Source organism: Gallus gallus, chromosome 3 (genome assembly GCF_016699485.2).
Source record: "Gallus gallus isolate bGalGal1 chromosome 3, bGalGal1.mat.broiler.GRCg7b, whole genome shotgun sequence".
NCBI classification, from domain to species: domain Eukaryota; kingdom Metazoa; phylum Chordata; class Aves; order Galliformes; family Phasianidae; genus Gallus; species Gallus gallus.
Window position 1 is genome coordinate 63476766 of NC_052534.1, and position 24500 is coordinate 63501265.

The 24500-nt window shown below is 41.7% G+C and overlaps 2 protein-coding genes across 2 annotated transcripts; both read left to right on the forward strand.

Moving 5' to 3' along the window:
- The first annotated feature begins 57 nt into the window (after nucleotides 1-57).
- ZUFSP (zinc finger with UFM1 specific peptidase domain) lies at nucleotides 58-6842 on the forward strand. Its single transcript, XM_040697542.2, has 9 exons — nucleotides 58-369; nucleotides 1783-1899; nucleotides 2808-2917; nucleotides 3213-3381; nucleotides 3828-4016; nucleotides 4327-4495; nucleotides 5109-5260; nucleotides 5577-5797; nucleotides 6091-6842. The coding sequence occupies exons 1-9, from the start codon at nucleotides 87-89 to the stop codon at nucleotides 6136-6138; spliced, it is 1458 nt and encodes a 485-aa protein (XP_040553476.1). The 5' UTR covers nucleotides 58-86; the 3' UTR covers nucleotides 6139-6842.
- Nucleotides 6843-14412: 7570 nt separating this feature from the next.
- On the forward strand, nucleotides 14413-23727 carry LOC421740 (sulfotransferase family 3A, member 1-like). Its single transcript, NM_001278004.2, has 7 exons — nucleotides 14413-14482; nucleotides 16128-16298; nucleotides 17328-17536; nucleotides 18387-18513; nucleotides 19025-19119; nucleotides 19830-20010; nucleotides 20869-23727. The coding sequence occupies exons 2-7, from the start codon at nucleotides 16139-16141 to the stop codon at nucleotides 20991-20993; spliced, it is 897 nt and encodes a 298-aa protein (NP_001264933.1). The 5' UTR covers nucleotides 14413-14482; nucleotides 16128-16138; the 3' UTR covers nucleotides 20994-23727.
- Nucleotides 23728-24500: the final 773 nt, after the last annotated feature.

The window sequence follows — 24500 nt, forward strand, 5'->3', positions numbered from 1 at the left end:
CAGGCCCCGCGCGGCGGCGAGGGGCGGGCGTAGCCTCCACCGCCCCGTGAAGGGGACGGGGCTTCCGAGAGGACCGTTGGGCTGCCATGTCGGTGTGCGGCATCTGCGGACAGGTGCTGCCCTCGGAAGCGGCGGCGCGGCGTCACGTGAATCGCGCCCACCCGGACCGGCAGCCTCGCTGCCCGCTCTGCAGCGCCGCCGCCTCGGGCTACGAGGAGCTGCGCCAGCACGTGGAGGCCGCCCACCCAGAGCCCCAGCCGCTGCCCCGCGCCCGCAGCCCCGAGCTCGAGTGCCCCTTCTGCGGGGAGGTGGCGGGGCGCCAGCTGGAGGCGCACGTCAGGGCGCGACACGAGCGGCTGCTGGGCGCAGGTGGGTGGTTCCCCTACGGCGTGGCATCGCTGGTGTAACGCGTCGGTTGTGCTGGCAGGGAAAACGAATGATAAGAATGCAGAATGTGACGGTGTAATCGACGGCATGGTATGTTCTGCTGTTACTCTCCATATTCTGCTGAAGTTCTCAGTATGGGAGAGACATAGACCTGATGGAGTGCATCCAGAGAAGGGCCACAAAAATGATCTAATGAACAGAACGCCTCATCTGTGAGGACAGACTGAGAGAGCTGGGGCTGTTCAGCCTGGAGAAGAGAAAGCTTTGGGGAGACCTAAGAGCAGCCTTTCAGTATCTAAAGGGGAACTGTAAGAAGGAAAGGGCTGTCTCCTCACCACAGGATCTGTGGGGATAGGACAGGGAGAAATGGTTTCAAACTAAAAGAGGAGAGATTTATTTTAGGTGTTAGGAAGAAGTTTTTTACAATAGGGGCAGTGAAGCACTGGTTGCCCAGAGAGGTTGTGGAAGCTCCATCCCTGGAGACACTCAAGGTCAGGCTGGATGGAGCTGCACCCTGATCGAGTTGTAGGTGTCTACATTCCTCGCAGGGCAGGAACCTTAAAGCTTAAAGGCACCTTCCAACTCAAAAAGATTTGGATTCTAAGGGTAGGTGACTCAAAGAGAGGGCACTGAAGGTTAAGTTGGGTTTGTCTTTGTAGAGTGCGGTGACAGGACTGCAGGCAGCAAGTGAAATGAGGAACTACCACTGAAACTTAAGAAAGCTGTTACTGCGAGACTTGTCAAACACTGGAATGAGAACACTGTGGAGTTTCCATCCTCAGGAAAGTGACTGGAAAAGACCCTGAGTAATGACCCCAAGCCTCTTTGACGTGATCATGGTTTGAGGGTCCTGGTGATCTCCAGATGATCTTCTGAACATTAGCTGTTTTATGCTACTCTGATTAAGAACACTAAAAGTGCAGAAGAAATAGCTGAGGAAACACAGGAAGATTAATCAAAAATGACAGCATTGTAGGTTTTTTTTCTGCCTGCTGACTGCTGTGTTGTCATACGAGCATTAAGATTTTGTAAGCAACTGTTCTTCCATCAGCAGGACATACCTTATCATTAAAGGTTTGATATTTATTGGCATTTTGTAGGCCTTCCTTAATAAAAATATTATAGCAAGTTGCAGTAAGTTAAATTGGGAAAATTTTGCTGAATAGGAAGAGGGAAAATATATCTTCAAACTTTTCAGGTATTTAAATATGAATTTGTAACTGGTTAGGAGAGCAATAGCTATTAACATATGCTGCCTTCCACTGGGCAATTTCAATACCAGCACAATTCTATTTGTTTATCTAGAGCTGCTGGGGGATGATTCTTACAAAAACATGCTGCAGGAAAGAATAAAACAGGAATTGCATTAAGCAAGAAACTGTATCTCTTTTTCAGACACCGAGAATGTTGAACAGCTATATGAATGTCCAATATGTGGTCTTACCTGTACAGACATTCGGATTCTTGAGGAACATGTGGATTTACACTTAGAGGAACACAGCTTTCCAGAAGGTACTTGAAAGGATGCAAGCTTGATAATCTTTGAAAATACTTGTATGTTGCAGTATAGAATCTCATACAAAATTTATACTAAATATTTCTTTATTTAAAAAGAGAACTGAATAGATTCATAATGAAGTTAAATGCAAGTTCTATCATTTGCCGTTGTGCTCTGCTGAATTACATGTGCTATGAAAAGTGTCTTTCTATGCACGCTTATTCAGTAAATGCACTAAATGTTAGGTAAAACTAAAACTTAGAATTATAAATATGTAAAAGATAGCCCTATTACATGTTCTAAATCCATAAAAGAGTTACCTTTTTAGAATCTAGTAGCACGTTCCCATGTGAAGAGTTCAAAATAGTCTTTTGAAAACTACTGATTTTTTTCTTGGTTCTTGTCTGTAAATGTTCAGGGTCATAATGATGGGGTGAAGGAATCAAAATAAGTTTTCTTTATTTGCATGGATAATAAATTGCTGGAGATTCACTATCCAGCTCTCTGATCCCAAGTTTCTTTTTGTCACTCTGAGATTGCTAGTAGGGATCTGAGAAACTGGCAGGTCTGTGTTATTCAAAAAAACTAGGATTTCTTACTAATAATTATGTAAAGTGTAGTAACCAGAAGATGTTTACTTAGTAGTAGAGCTATCCTTGCGTTATTTGCTAAGCAATTGCATCTGTGAATGCACACGCATTCTCCAAGTCAGGAATTTGAGTCTTAATAGACTGAATGCTGTAATTCATGTTTAGTTCTCCTTGCTAATAGCTCAACATAGTGTGGGATTCCTCTTGAAAAGTGATGCCTAGCTGTGTTTATCTATGTCTTCTTAGAGAAGAATCTTCAAGTAAATGATCCATCAAAGCATTGTTAGCCTCCTGGTAAAGTTCTCTGGTTTTGGAATGTTATTACTGAATAGGTGGAAGCAGTGGAGATTTAGAACTGGCTCAACAGCTTCAAAGTGAAGAAGATAAACAGCAGAGACTTGAAGAAGAGAAGCGAGAAAAGGAAGAATTTAAAAAGCTACAGGTGCAGTAATGTTTGTAAATGATAAAATTTTGAAGAGTTGTGCCATTTGAAGCTGATGATGTTGAAACTGTTTCCTTCATTATATGAAAATAAGAGCGGTCATACCAGGTCAGACCTGTGCAGTCAGGTAGGCTGTACTGAAGAGTTGGTGGCAGGAGCGGCTTGTGCCATAAATAAGGTTTTATGTCTTATTGTTAACTAATTTTCAATGTTGCTGATTGTGCACGCTGCTTCTTAAATCATTGCAAGCATTTTAAAAATATACTTCAAATTATGCACATTGTATCCCTAACAGAGACAGTATGGTTTGGATAGTTCCGGAGGATACAAGAAACAATTCCTAAATAATATGGAAAGAGAAGTTAATAGAGGAAGGATGCAGCCCTTTGAATATCACAAGAGAAAAGCTGACATGATGGAATGTTTGGCTTTTGGTATAGATGATGGGAAAACAAAAACCTCAGGTAAAAGAGCATTTCAGCAATGAAGTGTGTAGCTTTTAGGCATAGTTTGTGGTGAATAAATGTGTTTTTAACAAAATATTTCACCACTTCAGATTGGTATTAGGATGCAAATAATGTTAATCTGGAGCATATCTGTAACATCCACCCTTCTATTTTTTTTTTAAGTGGGTGGTCCAGGGAAGGATGAAACTTTGGATTTACATTGAGTGGCTAAGAGCCCAAATATGATATGTATCATAGGAGCCCAAATATGATGTGTATCATAAGATGAAAATCTCCTGTTGCATATGGGTTGTCTTTGAGAGACTACGGTTGTTTACTACCTAGTGCTATAGTATAGCTATTCAAGTTTATAGTAGCTTTTTGTATTGTGTTTCAATTAGTTGTAATCTTTTCCAGCACATTGTAATTCATGCTACAGATAAATTTTGTATTTGTTCTTCTAGGAATCACTGAGGCATTGTGCAAGTACTACCAGAATGAAAATAAAGATGTGAGACGTGTATGGCTTTCAGCCGGAGTAGATCACTTCCACTCATCTTTGGGTGACAAAGGCTGGGGTTGTGGTTACAGGAACTTCCAAATGCTCCTTTCCTCACTCTTGCAAAACAGCTTGTATAATGACTGCTTGAGAGGTAGTAATCAAAATACTTCCTGTTCGTTTTACATACCTCAGATGACAAACTGTTGATTGATGTTTTACCTTTTTGTTTATACAGCAAAGCTTATCAATGTCGATTATACCCATTAAATGTTTGTTATAACTCTAGTGCATATTGTGAAAAGAATTGGAAGGGTGGTGAATATTGGTAAGGCATGATGCGGTTGAGGCTTTAGTTTTTGGGGGCTATATTTTTCTAAGTTACCTCTTATAAAAGAAGCTGGATGTTCTTAATAGATTATTTCGGTAACTGTAGCTGCAATTCAAAAGCTTCTATGTTTCAGATATTGCACTAATTCCTAGCATACCGAAGATTCAGTCCATGATCGAAGATGCTTGGAAAGAAGGCTTTGATCCTCATGGGGCATCTCACTTCAACAACAGATTATGTGGTTCCAAGGCATGGATAGGAGCATGTGAAATTTATTCACTGTTAACCAGTCTCAGGATAAAGTAAGTATTACTTTTTCTGTTATTATTTTAAGTGATAATTAAGCATATACCTTTTAAGGGGCAAAACTGTCAACTATGAAGACAGACCATCCACCACAGTGACTTCAAATTCAACCAGCCTATAAGTGGATATGACGTAGTCAACACATCAAAGCTGCGTAACTACTTATGCAGATGAGCAAGGTGAATAACTATTTCGATCCTTGAGGCTTGGTGAGGAATTGTGCCATATATGCATAAAAACTTATTTTCTCTTATATTCTCAAAGTTGCTAATTTTACTTTCTGGTGTATTTCTACAAAAATCTAATAGTTGGATTTTTGCAAACTTCCTTAGCTCTTGTTAGGCTGAGCAGAATGGAATATTTATTTGCCACAGAGTAAATAGTGTGATTTTGAACAGTAGCTACTGCATTCATTTATAGTTAACCTGTCTTCAGTGCCTGTATTTAAAAAAAGAACAAACATACAACAAAAATAGTGTGAATGACCACTTAGTGCCTGGAATTGCTGCTGTTTATGAGGTGTTCTTCCTGAAGGAGAGAGGGACTGAGAGGTATTTTTTTTTAAAGCTTCAAATCTAATAACTTATTTAAATTTTTTATGTTCTACAGGTGCCAAATAATTGACTTTCACAAACCAACTGGTCCCACGGGTACACACCCTCGTTTATTTGAGTGGATTTTACGTTACTATTCTACAGATAATGAAGGTGCTGCAAAGGTAGTGTGCACTTCCAGGCCACCTGTCTACTTGCAACATCAAGGTCAGCATCAGAACGTACTGATTTGTTCTCTTTCTTTCTGTGTGCTGTGATTTAGAACAGTCTTATGTTCTTCATTCAACTGAAGGCCTATTTATTGTTATTTTTTTATTTAATAAGTGTAACATTGAAAATTTTGTATTTTTATTGACTAGAAAAGCGTGAGTGGAATATCAGCTTTTTGACACTTGCTTTTTAATTACAATCACCATGTTAAATTTCAACTAATATCTTTCTTGATTTGAAACTAAGCAGTATGCTACAAGCAAATAAATGGGATTTTGTTTTTCTAAAATACTGAAAATCTGTTTGCAATTAGGTCATAGCCGTACTGTTGTAGGCATAGAAGAAAAGAAGAATAAAGCCTTATGTTTGCTACTATTTGATCCTGGATGTCCTTCTCAAGAAATGCAGAAACTGCTAAAACTAAGCAGCGATGGCACTAGTCTCAAACTACTTCGAAAGTTTATGGGTAGCTTAAAAGAAAAGCAATACCAGATAGTTACTGTAGATGGCGTCCTGACGTTGGAAGAGAAAACTGTAAGTATTTTAGGAAATCGTTTCTGTGTAAGAACATTTAAAAGAACGTGCATTAAAATTCAGAACACAGTAACTAAAGTGGTGTGTTTTCTGGGGGAGGGGAACATGTATTTGTTTCTTCTCTCCAAAGATTTTATTTATATTTTAAATTATTAATTCTTTAGAGTATTACCTTGAAAGATCACATTTAGGATGAAATACAACCCCTTATTAAGTGTGTTTTCCAAATTAAGGACTAAAAATGACGTTTTCATTTGCTAAGCTATTCACTCTCCTTCCCCCGTTCTTTTTAGGCTCGCTGTCTGGCTTCTCGGGTCTTAACATCAGAGAAGATTCCCTAAAGGACATCTTATCTACCTCTTTCTGGGATCTGCTGGATGCAAAACATTGAACTACTGGACTGTGACTAACTTAAGTGTAAAAATTGTTAAGTTATGTCTAGGGGCTTGGAGAAGCACGACATCAGACTTAAGGCTGTAGTTTTAATCTTCAGTCAAAACACTTCCCTCCAGGTGAAATGTAACCCTTCAGTATTAGCTTCTTAGGCTAGCAGAAAATTGGGTATTTTCCTGGTTGCTTAAATTACAAAGTAACACCCACTGCCCTGTAGAAAGCTATGCACTATAGTTAATAATCAATAAGCAGTGGATACTGTGAAACTTTTTTTGAGTGCCTGGTCAACTTTATCTCTGTAAGTACATTTATACTTGCTCTATGATTAATGTTCCATCTCTTGTAAAATCTGACCAACATATATCTTTTATATCTCAGCAACTATTTATGAAGTACAGAAGCAATTCAGTGTTTTCACCTGGCATGATCTATTCCAGCTGGGATTCATTTACTACTGCATTTCTTTTTTATTGTCTGCCTTCTCTTGTCCCTTGCTAACAAAAATATGCTTATGAGGTGGGTCACTGTTAGCATGGGGATGCAGTGGTGTACAAAGTGGGGATTGTTTGCTCCAGGGATGGGTATGAGACAAACTATTGGGGTGTGGAAAGAAAATATTTTCTTTGTATTGTGAATAAATTTTTTTTATTAAGATGTTGTTCTGATAATGTTTGTAAAAGTTATGCTTCCATGGCATCTTCTGTCCTATCAGACTTCATTTTGCTCAGTATCTGCCTGCAATTTCTGCAACATATAAAACCAAGAGGATGCTGTGAGTCCTGCCTACGTGGCCCTTTGGAAGCTCCTTGCAAGTCTCTAATGTCAGGCATGGTCTTAGATGTGTGTTAAGGGAGGACAAAAAAAAGATTTTTAATTCTCAGTATTTTTTTACCAGTGTTGTGGTTTATCACCAACAGGCTGGCAGTTGAGCACCTCACAGCTGCTCCTGCTCACTTTCCACACAGCTGGCCTGGGGAGGGAATTGGAAAGGTAAAAGCAGGAAAACCCAGGGTTTGAGATAAAACAAGTGTACTAGACAGAGCAAAAGCTGCTTCCACAATCAAGCAAGACAAGAAATTCATTCACTATTTCTTATCAACAGCCAGGCATGGGACATCCCTTTGGCCTATATGTACTAGCTATCCTGCTTCTATATCCTCTTAGCTCCTTGTGCACCCCCAGCTCCTTGCTGGCAGGGCAGCACAAGAAGCTGAACAGTCCTTAAGTTATTCTAAGCCACTGCTCAGCAGCAAGTAAAATACCACTGCATTATCAATTATTTTCAACCCAAATCCAAAACACAGCAGCATATGAGCCCCTATTGAAGAAAAGTAACTGCATTCTATCCAAAACTAAAACACATAGATTGGATTTCCCCCCTCACCTTTTGGAGGAATGAAATAAAAGCAGCAACTTGGTAAAATCTGAGGGCTAAAACAACTATCTAACAACTAACATCTAACAGAAGGAAGGAGTACGCATTTTTCAGCTCCTGGGAGCTGATAGCCTGTAATCACACTGCAGCTGCTATCATTTTTCAGAGACATCTGTACTCCCTGGTCATCACCAGATTCTGCTTTCCTTTTGCTCACTTCAAGGACAAGGCTGGAGCTGCCCCACCTAAGCCTGAGAAAGAAGGAACAGCCCATTCAACCCGTTTTTGCTGCTGGCACAGTATCAAGTGTAGCAAAATAGAGGAGAGAGAGTGGTAGAATTTGGAATTGAAATTAACAATTCTTTGAAGCTCTCCAGCCTGGTAGCCAAAGTTCTGTGGTGGCACTACCTTCTGCATTAAGAGGGATGCTGATACAGCGTTCCTTATGGCTTTGATTATAAATTCACAAGTCTGGAAGAGGCAGCTCTCTGTTACAGTGGATGCTGCTTTGCAGTCTTGGAACCGTTTCTCACTTTTTTGATGTATTTTATAGTATTTTAGTAGGAAACTATGAATCTTTGCTTATTTCCTGGTCCCACTAAAAAGGTCCCATAGCTCCAAGTGTGTGAGTTAGAGCTGTAATCTTTGATGCCATAAAATTAAGTTCTGGCATGTAAAAATGTGTAGTATTTTTTTTTTTTTAATCAGAAGTTCAAAATACAGTTCTAATCAATTTTAACTGCCATCAAGCTTCTTGGGATTGCTGATTTTTTTTTTTTTTGTAATTAAGTCATACCTGCCACTCTGAAAATAAACACTATCTTGTTAGTGAACAGCTGTGGCAATGCTGGCTGGAGTAACTGAACCAGCACTTTCTAAGAACACTGTGCCCAAGGCAGAAACACTTCATTTAGAGCAGAAACTGTTTCACCTTCTAATGTCCAATGATAGCTCTGTACTTGCACTCAAACACTCTGCCTTATTCACGGAACACCTTTCATCAACTACGCGTATCATCTGTAGCTACAGCATTGATCACTTACTTCTTTGTGATCTAACTCATCCCCTGCAGGAGGCAATGGTCTCACAGAGAAATAGCAAGCAGTTGTGCTGTCTGGCCACCTGTACAAAGGTATGAGTGACTTTGACACTAGTATTTGGTGGCTTACAAGGGTGGAACACTTTCACTAACCTTTTAACAAGAGTTTCAGGTAACTCCCTGCACATTCAGTCATGAGAAAACATGTTACTGTGGGTTGTATTGTGGATTATTAAAAGGTCATTAGCTAATGCTTGATTCCTTAATTCACAAGGCCAAATGACACACCTCTAACCTGTGCATGAATGGTGTATCTGAGAGACATAGCTATTATAATCCTCTCACCTTGCTTACTGACAGAAGCATGGCGGTCTGCCTGCTGGGCTCCATGCTTCATCTCAGACAGCAAAATAACAGTGCCACCACATCTGCAACCCAGCCTTTCTGCACTGCTGATGGAAGTTCTGTAGGGTACAGACCTCCACTAGCATGGTGCTGGTTACCCCAGGTCTTGCTGCTACTGCTATCAGGATGGGGAAATGAAGCCCATACCACATATGAAGCATTCCTCAGCAGGCCTGCAACTTGTGCTGAACCCAGTCAGCTGCTGACACCTTATTCCAAAACATTCCCAAATACTGTCTCACTTTCTGTTCCAAAGAGCTCTGCGTCTTCATAGCAGCCAGAGGTCCTCAGCTGCAGCAGGAACTGTGGCATCTGAGTTACAACTGCTGGGTGCCAGGGTACCCTGATGTACCTGGGTTACCAGAGCCATACCTCATTCATGCCCACAGCACTTAAGTAATTCTCAGTCTACCAATGGATATGAGATAAAGTGCTGGTCTGAAATAATCATAGAATCACTAAGGTTGGAAAAGACCCACAGGATCATCCAGTCCAACTATTTGTTCGTCCTTCACCAGTGGTTCTCACTAAACCATGTCCCTCAACACAACATCCAAACGCTCTTTGAACACCATCAGGGTCAGTGACTCCACCACCTCTCTGGGCAGCCCATTCCAGTGCCTGACCACCCTTTCAGAGAAGTAGTAATGGACCTGGGCAGCTTCCCCCAGGCAGATCTCACTGCAGAACTGGCCAACAACACTGAGACAAGATACTTTTGAAACTGTTCCTGCAGATACAGAAACAGTCACTTGAGACAATCTTTTTTATGTACGTAAGAGTAAGGAGATGCCCTTTGTTTAATGGAATGGATAGCGATGGATTAAGGTGGCTGTGTAGGAAGGCTTATAAGAGGCAAAGAGGCTTATAAGTGAGCAGGAGAGTGCCAGTCTCACCCAATCCTCTGCAAGGACTCTGCAACCACACTTCCTGACTCTGCCTGGACAGCAACTGACCCTGTGAGACAGGATCCCCTCTGTCCACTCAATAGGATGCCAAGCTCACAATAAACTCCATTAAGTTTATTGCATTCTAACAAGCACTCCAAGCATCAGAGGAAAAAACCTCCATTTCCAGAGTCAGCCTACTAGCACCTCACCACATGTCAGTTTGACTCTATGAACTGCAGCTGGGGCAGGGCAATGGAGTAACTCTTAAACATTAGCTGGGAACCACAGATTAGAAAACAGTGGGGGAACAGATCACAGAAATTATTAAAACGCTACTGTAATGCTAAAATAGGATGGAAAAATACCACAATAACAGCAGTACAGCAAAATCTTGGGCTACAGCAAATGAGAATGAGCCCAAATGCAGCAGCCACAGACACAAAAAATGAAGGAAAACAACTGCTTACCCTAGGAAGACCACAGATAGCCAGAGATCCCCCACAGGAGATGCCCTTTCTTCCACTGCCAACCCTTAAATGAGGTCGGTGAGGGGGTGGATCCTGGCTCCACCCCTTCTGGTCACTCAGGTGCATTGCATGCACCTGAACTCACCTGGCCTGGCCCTGCCTTCCCACCAGGTTCTCTATCACTGTTTCAGGTCATGACTTAGCATTTCTGCTACAGCCACAAATGACTCTGATCTATTTAGATCTCATAGACAGTGGGATAATAGAAGGAGCGGTACAGTTCTACAACTAGATGTAAAGGCCACAAACTCATCCTTTATGGGTATCCTGGCCACTTGTGTTCAGCTGCAGATTATATTGCTGAGGAAAGCAGTGGAGGAATGTCTGTGAACTTACACAACACAACCTGGTTACCAAATGGTCTCCTAGATATCCTCTACACTGAGTATTGAAGCAGATTATTTTTCATGCGCCATTATCTAACTCTCAGAAAAGCTTCAGGTGACTATCAAGAAAACTATCTCTCAGATTAATCAGGAACTGAGATTCAGAGGAAGAGGAGGGAAGATGTGTTTACTTCTCCTTCAAAGCAACATTAAAACTTTTTGTCAATTCAAAATGTACATATATTTCTTTTCTACAAAAAATGTTTCAGATTAATTAATTTATTTATATTCAATCAGATTAATCAGAAATTATGATTGAGAGGAGAGAAGGTGGAAGGGGCCTATGAAGATCACCCAGTCTAACTGCCAGACCACTTCAGGGCTAACCAAACGTTGCATTATGTTATGGAAGGCATCCAAATGGCTCCCAAACACTGGCGAGGGTGGGGTATCAACCAGCCCTCTACAAAGCCTGTTCCAGTGTTTGGCACCCTCACAGTAACGAAATGTTTCCTAATACCTGCTCTAAACTTCCTGTGGCTCAGCTTTCTGATGTTCCCATCCTGCCATCCAAGAGCAGAGCTCAGCACCTCCGTTTCCCTTTCACAAGGAGTGCAGAGAGCAGTGGGGTTACCTCTTGGCCTCCTCTACTCCGGAAAATTTCAGCCTCTTCTCACAAGACAGGCCTTTCAGACCTGTTATCAGCCCTGTCGCCTTCTTCTGGACGTTTTCACAGTCCTTGACATCCTTTTTATATTTTGGAGCCCAGAACTGCAAACAATATGCAAAGTGAGGCTGTGCCAGCAGTAAATATAGGAGGAGAAGCACCTCTTTTGACCTTCTGGCTATTCTGTGTTTAATGCATTCAAAAACACAGCTTGCCCCTTGGCTACCAGGACATAATGCTGGGTCCTGCTGAGCTACTGTCACCAGCAAACCCAGGTCCCTTCCCATTGAGTCCTCCTCCAGCCACGTGTCCCACAGTCTGTGACTGCCTGGTGTCTCAGTTTGAGAAGAATAATCTAAAAGCACACAGAATAAGCAAATTTATTCCATTAATGTTTTCTTGTTGTTGTTTTGGTTTTGCATTAATTTATTCTAATCCAGAGACAATGAGTTCCTCTTTTCAAAATACAGATAACAAAACACTCAATCTTGTTTGAAGTGACACTGAGAGATAAAATGTCAAACTGCTCTGACAAACCTGATCTCAATGGATTATCATGTGATTCGGAATGGGATGCTGCTTTGAACTCTGCCTTTTGCATGATCTCAGAGATGCTGTGCAGAAAATCTGCAGATCTGAAATAAAATAGAGCTCTGTTAAAGATAAACCAGAGTGAGAACAGGTTATGTTTGAAGATGTGAAAAATGGTCCGAATGCAAATGATGAGATGGGAGAAAAAAGGTTCTTATTCAAAAGGTGAACAAGGGTGTTAGGTGTTCCATCAGAAGTTGAGTCGTGATAAATGGAGAAAATTAGAAATATGAAAAGCAAGTTATTGTAAACAACTGCTGCCATCTGTTGCACATCAAGACAATATAATGGAATATTGGCCATAAGGTTTAATCTCTACTGTCATACTACCACCATCTGCCATCTTCTGCATGCACGAATACAATCCCACACCTTTTCTTCATACACACTTCCACGTCAGACAGCATTTTGACATACTGCTACTCTTTTGCCATCTCTCACAATAGAGTGGAAGAAAGAGGGAGACAGAGTATGCCAGTGACAGAAATCCCAGAGGAATGAGCAGACATTCAGCCTGCCACTGGTTGCCACCCTTAGGTAATACTGAGAAATAACTACTGAGAAATGTCCCCAGTAACTCAGGCATCATGTATCTTTGGCATGGATTTTGTGCAATAACAGGTAATACTAGATGTTAATGGAGTATAAGCGTACCAGAGGAATGTTTAAAGGAAAAAAATGTATTGCAAACCTTTTTCACAGTTAGTGGAGCAAATATCTGTTCCTATACATGTACCAAGAATGAGGGTCAAAGTGGTTTAAGTGAGTTTGGCCTGATTGCAATGACATGCTGAATATATTCTCTACTAATGTATGAAACTCATGTTGAAATTCCATGTGCCTAACTAAGGCATTTATTTCTCTCTTTAATTTCACAGAGTAGATTGGTGGGAAGCCTCTTTATCTGTTATCTGCCCAGGGAACGTGGAGGCTTATTTTAGGACTCTCAATTTACCAGTGCTGTAGGCATTTCTGAAAGGAAAACCATGGTTTGTATGAATGGGAGTACGTTGTGTGAAGCTACCAGAGGAAACAACAAGGGAAGATCATGAGGGGTAGAAATTAACAGCACTGGAAACGTTGGTTTTAAGCCATACAATAAACCACAGATATTCTTTCCTCTACACTCTTAAACTGAACTTTATGCAACTTCACCTATGGTTTAAGTGTATGTTAGATACTTGGATCTTGAGGTTAATTATTAATACTGTAAAGAACTATTTGTCCCAAAACAGGTAATATTGTTGAATACATGGAAACTACATTCAATTAGCTGCTGATAGACTGTAATTCAACACTGCTGACAATCAGAGGCAGGTCATAACTTCTTGATGCTGTCATTTTACGATATCGTTGAGATTTGTGTATTTCGCTGACTCACCATCTGTCCAAAGGTCAAATATCTTTACAGTCTATCTGTTTTTCCTGGAAAACACTACAACTTGCCTTAAGTCACAATTTCTGGTGCCCTGGCTAGAACACAGAGCTGGTGATGGACAGCAAATGTTGCTCTCTGGGCCACTTCAAAACTCCTGTTGATGATTTTGCCTTGTTTTAAGATCAGTAGGTGTTGCCTTCCACTATTACTAAACTGTTTGACTAGAAATTGCAGTTACAAAACGCTGGGCATGCCTGACTAGAGCAGAAAGCAAAGCAGTGCAGGCTTAATCTTTGAGCTTAAAACTACCCTCTGTTGTGAAAAAGATTTTAGCCCTACTCCTTGTTCTGGCTTGTCCCCTGACTGCCCTACCTGATGGATCTGTTGTGCAAGTTTGGGAACTACCTGGGGAATTGATCCAGGTTAAAAAATAACCCTACACAAAACAAGGCATAGGGCTGGGGGACATAATATTGTTTTTGTATAAATTGGTTGGTCTACAAGTTTCAGTGAGGAAGGTCTCAGGCAAGATTTTGTTTCTCTTATAAGGTACTTACAGAAAAGTGTAACATGGGCACATTCGTATACGGGGAACCAAATAACTCACTCCTAGAAGCTCTTGGCTGAGGCTGGGTCTGACAGGTTTCACTCCACTGTGATAGGGTGGTGGACTCAGACTGTTCGTTCAGCCTGCTGTTACATACAGTGTGCAGGCAAAACAAGTATGTGCAAAAGTTTTGTGGGAGTTGAGTAAGGGACACACACAAGAAGAAAAAAGAAAGGAAAAAGAATCTTTTAGTCACTTCTGCTCCTCTTCACTCTCAATCTTCCTCAACAACACTGTTGATAAATGGAGGAACAAAAATTAAATTTGCGTTAAAATAATTTCCTAAATCGCTCTGGAGTGCTTTAACCTCTTAAAGGGTTATATCAGTTCTCTAGTCTCTATCTGCATTACTGATAAGCAAATATTGAATGACAGCCAAACAGGACAGTTAAAAAGGACACGTGACTGCTCACACCTCTCTCAAACTATTCACATTCACAGAAGTAGTAACATACATCTCCGTGGGCCCTGGAAGAGAAGACAAAAGGTAAGCATGCCTGACATTATTGGAGCTGTGGGTTGGCGAGTTAAACGATACTACATTGATTGCCCTTCTGGTAAGATGAGTAGAACTGTGCATGGAGCTCTTCTGTCAAACATTTTGAGAAGTGCTGCCAGAGAAGCAGAGTGTGTGCAGAGGGGAGGACGGCCATACAGAGCTGGGCTCTGACAGTTGGTGTCAGAAGCTAAGTTTTACACCCATTTTTCTGTACCACTCAGCAAGGGGTTGGAGTCATGGCTGCAAGGCAGCTCCATGAGCAAAGCAGAAGGGTCAGATCCCCATAGGTGTAAGAGAGGAGCAGACGGACACCCTTGTGTAGGTAGAATTTTAGAAGCACTTTTCAAATGCATTTCTGACTGATCAGAGCATATTGGAACGTTTATTTCTTCTCCCATCAGATACACTAGACTGTGAATGTTTCCTAGCCGAGGTGGCACAGCTTTTCTTGTCTGGTATATTTCCTCATAATACAATCCCATGTCCATAAGAAAGAGCCAGTGCAGTAACCCTAGTCTGAAAGTGATACGAAAGCTCAGGTTTTTGACAGAAACAGATCAAAAAGGATTTTCGTGTACTGCATATTTAACGTGTCTTTGTTCTGTATCTTACGAAATCTTCACTCTTTCTTCATAACCATAAAAATATTCACTCATTCATCATATTTTTCTGCCCTTTGTGCCACCAGTTTTCTTATCATGACTTGAATTCAAATCCATTCTTTGTTTTATGATTGGGTTTACTGCTACCAGTGTTTCTGATGTGATTAGTGACTCACCAGTTATGTAACCCAGCTCTGTGAGAGACTTCCAATCATATCAAAATAAGATAATGCTGAACCTTTTTGCCTAGTCTTTACTCTGACATGTCTTAGTGGCCGGGTATGGGGAGCAGCAGGCCCAGCCCAGCCACAGAGCCAGCCTGAGGGGTGCCATGCATCCTGTGGCCATGCCATGGGAGGAGGCTGCCCAGGTGAGCTGCATGCAGGCCCAATGCTGCCCTGTTTTGGCACTGCCTCATGGTGGGACAGCAACCCACGGGTTGAAGGGAGCACAGGTCCCATAGGCGGTCTCCATGTGTACGTGCCTCATGTAGGCAGGACCCTGGCAGCCCACAGGTGCATCCAAGGGCACAAGGTCATGGCCCATCCTTGTTTCCACCACACCCCCCATCAAAAAAGGGCACTGCTGTGCAAGCACGAGGCCAGTGCAGCTGTGCAGCTCTAGGGGTGGGAAGGCAAAAGGGCAGGAAAGCCTAAATGGGAGAGTGACAATAGTGTTCATGAGAGCTTGGCTAAGCAAGATCTATTTAAGAGCTGGTGATGACCAAAGGAAACATTAGACATTGAAATCCTAGAGGAACTTTGACAAATAATTACTTACGTAGAGTGTCATTATTTACATCATCTTTTAGATGCAGTTAACATACATGTTAATGAATAAACAATCATGGTATAAGCCTTTTTTTTTTCTTTTTTTGTTTTATAACCTGATGTTTATGAAAAATTCAAAGCTTAATTTCAGTGAACTGTTATACCAAAATGCATTTTTTCTATGTTTTTGTTGTTGTTGTTGGATTTTCTATGAGATAACAGCAAAACAAAAATCTATATTTTTGTATTTTCTTATTGTAGCTTATTCACCCATGAGCGACAACAGATTAATGATGGAACCATCAAAAGAATTTGTATTCAATTACAAGGGGTTTTACTTTGCTGTAAATACTACACCTGAGCATGTAGCTTCCTTGGAGAATTTTGAAATCAAAGACAGTGACATATTTATAGCTACTTATCCAAAATCAGGTAAGAATTGTATTGATTCCAATGGGGAAATAAATCTGCTTTTATTCACTCATCTAATTGCATGCCTAAGGTTGTTAGTTTTACTTTTAGATCTGAACCATCTCTGAGTATATGAAGTGCAGCATTAAGTACAAATCCTGCATAGCCACACCCTGAACAACCACACACAAGGTTCCTGCTTGTGTCCCACTGAGCTGATCTATGTGGCTCTTGGATTCAGTCTGGCAGATGTGCTCAGAAGGTGGCAAGACTTAAGAGGTCAAAATGCTAAGGCACTGAGATGAACACATGGAGCTCAGGTGATGCTAGTTCATTGTCAGGAAGTGTTGGAGGAAGCTGTCCAAGTCAGGCACAGAGGCAGGATGAGAAGGCAAGATTTAAGAGGTCTAAAAACGCTAAGCCACTGAGGTGAAAACTTCTTTGGAAGCGGAAGATTTGTGTTGCAAAGGGATGGGCTGCCCAAGGAAAGGAAGGAGATGGAAGATTATTTTGATTTATGAATTGCACAGAATGCCATCTATTTTTCATTTATGTCCTTCCCTCTGTCCTGCTCCACCATCTGCTTTCATCCTTACCGTTTATCTAGGGTACGCTCAATCTCCGTGCAAAATTGTCCAGCTTGATGATGCCAAGCTGAGCAAGATTGTGAGCTGGGAAATTACTGGGGAGGGGCACTTTCCAGTTTATTGCTTCTCTGGTTTTGAAAATTATTTCTTTATCTTATTCTGTGGATTTAAATCTATAACACACATACAGTCTAATCTCCAGAACCAAAAGCTTCCTTCCCAGGTGAGTCTTAAGAGCTAGGCTTTGGTTTTGGATGCCTTCTATTCTCTGTGCTTGTACAGGTTAGCCAGGGGTAATAGTTTGCTGCCCTTCTGCGTTGATCTGAATTCTCTCAGGTGTCCTTCTTTCCTGACAAACAGCATAAATGGGGAAAAGAAGCCCAGAACTCAGATCTTCCCTGCCATCAATTTTAATAATAACTATAATAAAATCAAAGTTCAGATTAAAAATTTTTCTTCTCAGGAACTGTATGGACTCAGAATATTTTGAGCTTAATAATCCATGAAGGCCACCGTAATGGAACAGAAGATATGGAAACCATGGACAGAATCCCGTGGGTGGAATATAATATAAAAAATATTGATTTTGCAAATCTTCCTTTGCCTCGGGTTTTTGCCACTCACCTGCCTTACTACTTAACTCCAAGAGACCTGAGAAACAAAAAGGGACGTGTAAGTGAAGTTATTTCTACCATTTAGTTAATTCCAATCCTGACAGTTTGCCTCAGAGATTTGGTCCAAATCCTGCCTCTTCTAGTTTTCCACATCTTGGTACAAATATCACCACTTTAACAAAAGTGAGGAGATCTAGAAATTGCCTATTCAATTTCCTCTTGATTTTTTGCAGCTCTTGCTGCTAGAAATAGGGATGGTGCAGAAATGCAACTCAGCGGGATGAGCCAGGGAAAAAATCTTGGACTGATATCACCCTTGGGAAAACTTTGAGTTCCAGTGAAATAACGAGACTGGAAAAAAGCCTCCCACACAAAACTATAGTAAATGAAGAGGGAGTATTTTCTTATTCATCAGTATTGGGAGTTTGTGAATAGGACACCCTGTTGTGAATTGTTGTCATTTCTTCATGGATGCAGGTGTAGTGTAGAGAGGAGAAAGCTCACATGCAGAAAACAACACAGCATCTGCAAAGGCCGGCAGCTGAGCTCACAGAGTGCTGACATCACCAACACCATGCCAGAACTGTCTTACCAGAGATGGCTGTAGATTTCCTCATGAGCACTGCAGAAATGTGATGCTGCATCAAGAGGGATGTTAAAATGACTTTGTAGGGCTGATGTTGCAGCCTGTCTACCTTGCACTACTGAATGCTATCAGTGTAGACTGTAACACTGACCCCAAGAAGAGATATAAGTGGGCTCCTAACAACCACAAAGGGAATACTGCTGCCTATGAACAAAACAACAGTGACTTGGAACCCAGAATTTACTTCAGGTCACAGACATTATGGTCAGGGTAATGGAGCCCCTCTGATCTGTCTGAGAGCTGTCATCTTGTTGTATTGCAGGTTATTTATGTCACCAGGAACCCTAAGGACGTGTTGGTTTCTTATTATCACTTCTCCAAATTCATGGTAACACTAGAGAAAATACCAGATTTTAACCTCTTCATGGAGAGATTTTTAGCTGGAAAAGGTAGGATATTTTTCTTATTAAGGAGCCTAAACCCTAATTCATGTCCTCAGACTGAATGAGGATTAATTATAATAAAAAACATCAGTCACCCAGAATCCTCAGCTATCCTAACCTGCAACCAAACCTGGAGTGGCTGTCTGAGTTTGGCCTTCCCATAGGAGGGAACAGGGGGAACATGGTCAAGGTTTGCCACTCTGCAGATATATGCAAGCTGCTTGTTCTATTGGAAGTGGGTGTTGGTTCAGAGTATAAGCACCGTGAAGCAGGGACTGTGACCATGTGTCCCTCCACTGTCTGTAAAAGCCAAATTAATTGGGCCCCTGTGTGCACAGCCCCCTTCTGAGCCTCGGGGAAATGCAGAAACAGAAGAGAGGGAAGAATACACCCCTGCTCTTGGAAGTACTAGAGGTGCCAGAGCATAGCTGATAATTCTACTGTCTTACTGTGACGATGGCTGTAAATAGCAGATCTCCCTCACACTCCATTTTTTTTTTTTTCCCCCCCTGATAAGTGCTTGCCAGTGCCTGGTTCGACCATGTTTCAGGATGGTATAACCATGCAAAGGATTTCAATATACTCTTCCTGACCTACGAAGAGATGAAAAAGGTGAGGTCCATTGTATCACTGTATTCCAGATATTTTCTTCCTATATTGAATGCATTTTCAGATAGGTCTTTAGATTTATCTGTTATCATGGAGTACGCTCAATCTTCATGGAGAATGAACAAATTGAGACTTTTATGAGAATCATTTTTTCTCATTACGAAGAATTATTAGATAACTCACCTTCCCATATAATGGGAGTCATCTTTGCTTGCACCCCAAAAAACCTCACTGACTAGAATGTTACTGCTTGGTGGCTGCCCATGCTTTTGTGCAACTTCTCCTTTCTCCATGGTAGCTGCCCTTCTCTTTGAGAAATCATAGCCTCAGTATGCAGTCCACACTGCCTGCTGCTGTGACTGTCCCTCAGCCTTTGGGGCCCAGGCCAACTCATGAGAGAGTTTAGCCCTTAGCTAGGACAACAGGACTGACAGAAAGCCCACTGAGTGAGTGCCTTCCTTCATGGTGACAGGGGAGACTTTGCCAGGGCACTTGGTACAAGATGCAGAGAGGTGAGTGGAGCTGTCCATCTCTGGTGGCAAGTTACAGCATCACTGCTCTCAAGAGTCCAAAAGGTGAAAGCCAGACTATGATATCGTTAATATGATGGACAGCTTTGGACTCAAACTGATGTCCTTAACGATCTTGTATTCCACTGCTTTATGCATTTAGTTTTCACATCACCAAGATGCTTCAAGGTTACATTATTGCAGGATCTCAGAAGCGCCGTGCTGAAAATCTGCAACTTCATAGGCAAGAAGCTGAGTGAAGAGGAAATAGAAAGTGTTGTGAGACAGGCTACATTTGAGAACATGCAAAAGGACCCCAGGGCAAACTATGAGAACATGCCAGATGACATCGCAATCAAAGGAAAGGGCAAATTTCTACGGAAAGGTAAAACAGAAGCAGACTGCTGTGACAACTACTTAATTCCTCCTCTCAGTGTAAAATGAACGTAGGGTTTCTAGACTTATCTGGATTGCCCCAATCTCAAAAGGGGATCTCAGATTAGATGGAATTAGCTCTGTCCAAGTTGTTTTATTGCCCTTGTGTTGCTGGTTTTACCACATTTCCCTGAAGATAATAAGATGTTGTGATTCACCGATTGTAACACAAGTGGCAGAAGGCCTGCCTGACACTGCAGAAGATCTTGAAGGTTGTACTGAACCAGGTGTAACCGCATTCTTACAGTGGGATCAGTATGGTTATGAGCAATTGGCTAAGCAGGTAGGTGGCTTTCGCTGGGGAGAAAAGCTTCTCCCAAACAGAAAAAGACAATGTTTCAGGGCCGCCAAGGGACTTACTATCTGGGCATGGCAGCAAATTTAATTTAACACTGCCAGTTTATCAGGAGAGGCAGTTTAAGGCTGAAAATAGTGCTTCCTTGCAGATCTCCACCTACGGTTACTCTTCTTTTTCAAGGAAACAACCAGCTACATTTTGTGAGCACAAACCTCCTCAGCCAACTACCCTGAAAGTCAATACATGGCATCGCTGGCATTCTTTGGCATTGTTAAAGTGTCCTGAAGCACAGCGTAGGTGGAAATCCCTAGAGATTAAAGGGGGAGATGCACCCAGATTTGGAAAAGTGTCCTCCAAAGAGCACACAAAGCCCTACTTGAAAGTCCAGCAGCACAAAGATGCCAAGCAAGCCCGGAACAGCTTCCTGAGAGTAAATCTTCCTGATGGGAGGCCAGCTTCAGATAGGTGCCTGCTCCTCTTCTCACCTCCCTTTGCTGCCTCTTTCCTCAGGCACTGTTGGAGACTGGAAAAACACAATGACAGTGGCGCAGAGTGAAAGGTTTGATGAAGTTCTTAAAGAAAAAATACAGACCCTGCCTATCAAATTCACCTGGGATATGAGCAGTGAAATGTAGCCCGGCTTTGAGTTTTATCACTCTTTGGAGTTCATCATGGATGGACACGCCTCATGTTTTGAAGGAACAAAATATGATAATTTTCATCTACGTTGTAGAGATAGTAAATAGAAGAACCCATTCAGAAAAATGCGGCTTATCTGAAGGAGCTATTAAATTCCATCAGTTTCCTCTTTGTAATTTTATGAATTATTTTAGTTAATTTTCATAGTAAACCACGAGTTCCATTCTTCATGATTGCATTTGCTGACTTTTATAACATCCCAGTTATAGACAGCCAAATGAACTAGCCCTAATGTTGCATGTTTTGATGTTGCCTACTGACTGAAACACTTTACCACGCTGTTTGTTACAGTTCTTTGGGTTGTATTTGACAATTTGTTCCTTGAAATTTTTAGAAATAACATGCCATAGTCATAGCAGTTTTTCTGGTGAATGCTCATTTTATCATTCAGATTGACTTTGCTAGAGCTGTTGTAGCAAGAAGCCACCAGCAATCTGTGACTTATGCAGACATTGACTCACTATCTGGGTTTAATCTGTCCATGATGCCCATGACCTGTTCATGATTTTACAAACAAACAAAAAAAAAACAAAACAAAACAAACATGATTACTTAACAATTCATCTAATTTGTGAGGCCAAATGACAGACCTCTAACCTGTGTGTGAATCTGAGAGACATAACTATTACTACCTCAGCAGCTAACAAGGGGTGTGTACTCAAGTACTCCTCACCTTGCTTACTGACAGAAGCATGGCTGTCTGCCTGCTGGACTCCACGTCTTGTTTCAGATGCCAAAAATAGCAAAACAATCATGCCCCCACACCTGCAACTCAACCTCTCTGCACTGCTGATGGAAGCTCTGTGGGGTGCAGAGCTCTGGGCCCCCACTAGCATGGTGCTGGTGACCCCAGGTCTCACTGCTACTGCTTTCAGGATGGGGAAATGAAGCCCATCCCACATATAAAGCATTCCTCAGCAGGCTTGCAACTTGTGCTGAACCCAGTCAGCTGCTGACACCTTATTCCAAAACATTCCCAAATACTGTCTCACTTTCTGTTCCAAAGAGCTCTGCGTCTTCATAGCAGCCAGAGGTCCTCAGCTGCAGCAGGAACTGTGGCATCTGAGTTACAACTACTGGGTGCCAGGGTACCCTGATGTACCTGGGTTACCAGAGCCATACATCATTCATGCCCACAGCACTTCAGTCTTTAGTTCCTGATCTGACAATGACTATGAGATAAATGGCTGATCTGAAATAATGGATTACCTCAAGAAAAGGTCCCCAGCAACTGCACAACAAAGCCTTCGCCTTACCTGTGTATTAGATCCCCATGTGGGAAACCTAGGAAGCCTCCTGCAGGCAGATCTCACTGCAGAACTGGCCAACAACACTGAGACAAGATACTTTTGAAACTGTTCCTGCAGATACGGAAACAGTCACTTGAGACAATCTTTTGTATGTATGTAAGAGTAAGGAGATGCCCTTTGTTTAATGGAATGGATAGCGATGGATTAAGGTGGCTGTGTAGGACCAAAGAGGCTTATAAGTGAGCAGGAGAGTGCCAGTCTCACCCGATCCTCTGCAAGGACTCTGCAACCACACTTCCTGACTCTGCCTGGACAGCAACTGACCCTGTGAGACAGGATCCCCTCTGTCCACTCGACGGGCTGCCAAGCTCACAATGAATTCCACTGAGTTTGTTGCATTCTAACAAGCATTGTGAATGTCACACCACCCCACTTGGACAGTTCCTAGAGTCAACCTACTGGCATCTCATGTGTGTCAGTCTGAGTCACTGCTTACCAAAGGAAGTCCACCTCCTCCACATTTATAAATTCTTTCCACTGCAGTCATATCAAGCTAAAACTGGAACTCCTCACCTCCCCACATACACTCTAGCAGGTCTCTGATATGTCTCCAGCATTTATTTCTTCTAATAATCTTCTGCTCCCTTCAGCAGCCAGACTCACTCAAGAGGGCAGATCATGATGTAACAAGGAAACATTTTGTTCCAACATTTTCTCAGACACCATCTGCACTCTCTAGGGGGTTTGAACCCTCATTCACTTCTACCATTATAACGCTTACACAATCAAACTCCAGTGACTGCTTTTTGGTTGCTATTGAATCAACATCCTAACAACCAGCCACAGCAGGACATAGCTTCTGAACACAGAAACATTCCAAACCATCACTTTAACTTGACAAGCAGCATCTAGCTTAGCTTTCCCACAAACTGCTTTAAAAAAAAAAGATGTAAAATACTTTTTTTCCCTTACTGGTCCCAAAGATCAGTAATTTATTTTCAGTTTTCAGTCCAGCTGTTTTCACTTTCTGATGGGTTCTACTTGATTTTCGCTGTATCCAAGTACTTCATACAGAGGAAACTGCAATCTGTTTTATTTAGATAAAGCCAACCATATCATTAGCCTACAACAAGAATGGGCCTTTTGTACCCCCAACAGTACAGCCAGATCATCTTTCCTTCTAGAACTTACTGTCCTCGATATGAAGAAAGTAAGTTACACAAAACATCCGTGATTTACGTAACGACCACATCCCCTGACATATGAACCTGAACTTCAGACAAGCAGACTGTTGTTTTTTTCCACCTGTACATATTTACCCTGGGCACAGAAAACATAAAACTAGTTCAAAGTCAGAATAATAATTCAGGCCTTTTGCTGAGCTTGCCTTAAGTACAAATAAAACTGATTACAAATTGGACCTTGATCTTTTACTCTTTTTTTCCAATGGTAGACCATACCGAGTCCCATCATGGTAATAAAAATCCACCTAGCACACATGACACAGCTTAGTGATACCAATTAACTCTTGCAGCTGCAGATTTCACCAGCACTCAGTACAGAAACGGAAATCAAGTTCCTTGCAATAAATGCAATTGCACCAAAAAACTGAAAATCCCTCTCCAAGTTGGAGCTAAGTTGCAATGCACTAAAGGGCTGATTTAGAAAAAACAGAAATGAAATATCATATTCTACAACTTACCTGGCAGCTCTTTTTCTCAGAATGCAGGATATCAGCATGTTGGATACAGCTGTAGTCTTCTGTCTTGTCCAACGAACTTTTATTTTACTTCAGCAACCACACAGTTAAAACTGAAGGTAGTTAGGACACACCACAGCCTGATGGTTAAAGGTTTCCTAGTAGAAAGACTGAAGTGAGGCAGTGGGTGGTGCGTTTCAGCAGCGGAGACAGTGGGTCATCCCTGCTGGTGCAGATTCTCATAAGCATGGCATGCAGGCTCTTGCTCATCACTGGCGCGTTTCAACTATGTTGAAAAAGTGTTTGGTGGAGCAAATTCTCAGCTACAAAGTAGCTCTACTGCACTCTCCCTATCTGCTGTAGCCTCTACAAAAAGAAATAGGAGGCAATACTTTCAGAGTGACCAACGTACAAGCAAGGTTGTCAGTGCTGATCTTAGTACAACGGCTTGGAATTACTAAAATCCACTCAAAGTTAACTGACAGAATTTCATT

Bases quoted from the DNA above. Each gene is read 5' to 3' on its own strand.
- ZUFSP (XM_040697542.2), top strand. From the start codon at position 87: ATGTCGGTGTGCGGCATCTGCGGACAGGTGCTGCCCTCGGAAGCGGCG. The intron at 370-1,782 runs GTGGGTGGTTCC...TCTCTTTTTCAG, and splicing joins CGAGCGGCTGCTGGGCGCAG to ACACCGAGAATGTTGAACAG. The intron at 4,017-4,326 runs GTAGTAATCAAA...TCTATGTTTCAG, and splicing joins GTATAATGACTGCTTGAGAG to ATATTGCACTAATTCCTAGC.
- LOC421740 (NM_001278004.2), top strand. From the start codon at position 16,139: ATGAGCGACAACAGATTAATGATGGAACCATCAAAAGAATTTGTATTC. The intron at 19,120-19,829 runs GTGAGGTCCATT...ACATTATTGCAG, and splicing joins CCTACGAAGAGATGAAAAAG to GATCTCAGAAGCGCCGTGCT. The intron at 20,011-20,868 runs GTAAAACAGAAG...CTCTTTCCTCAG, and splicing joins GGGCAAATTTCTACGGAAAG to GCACTGTTGGAGACTGGAAA.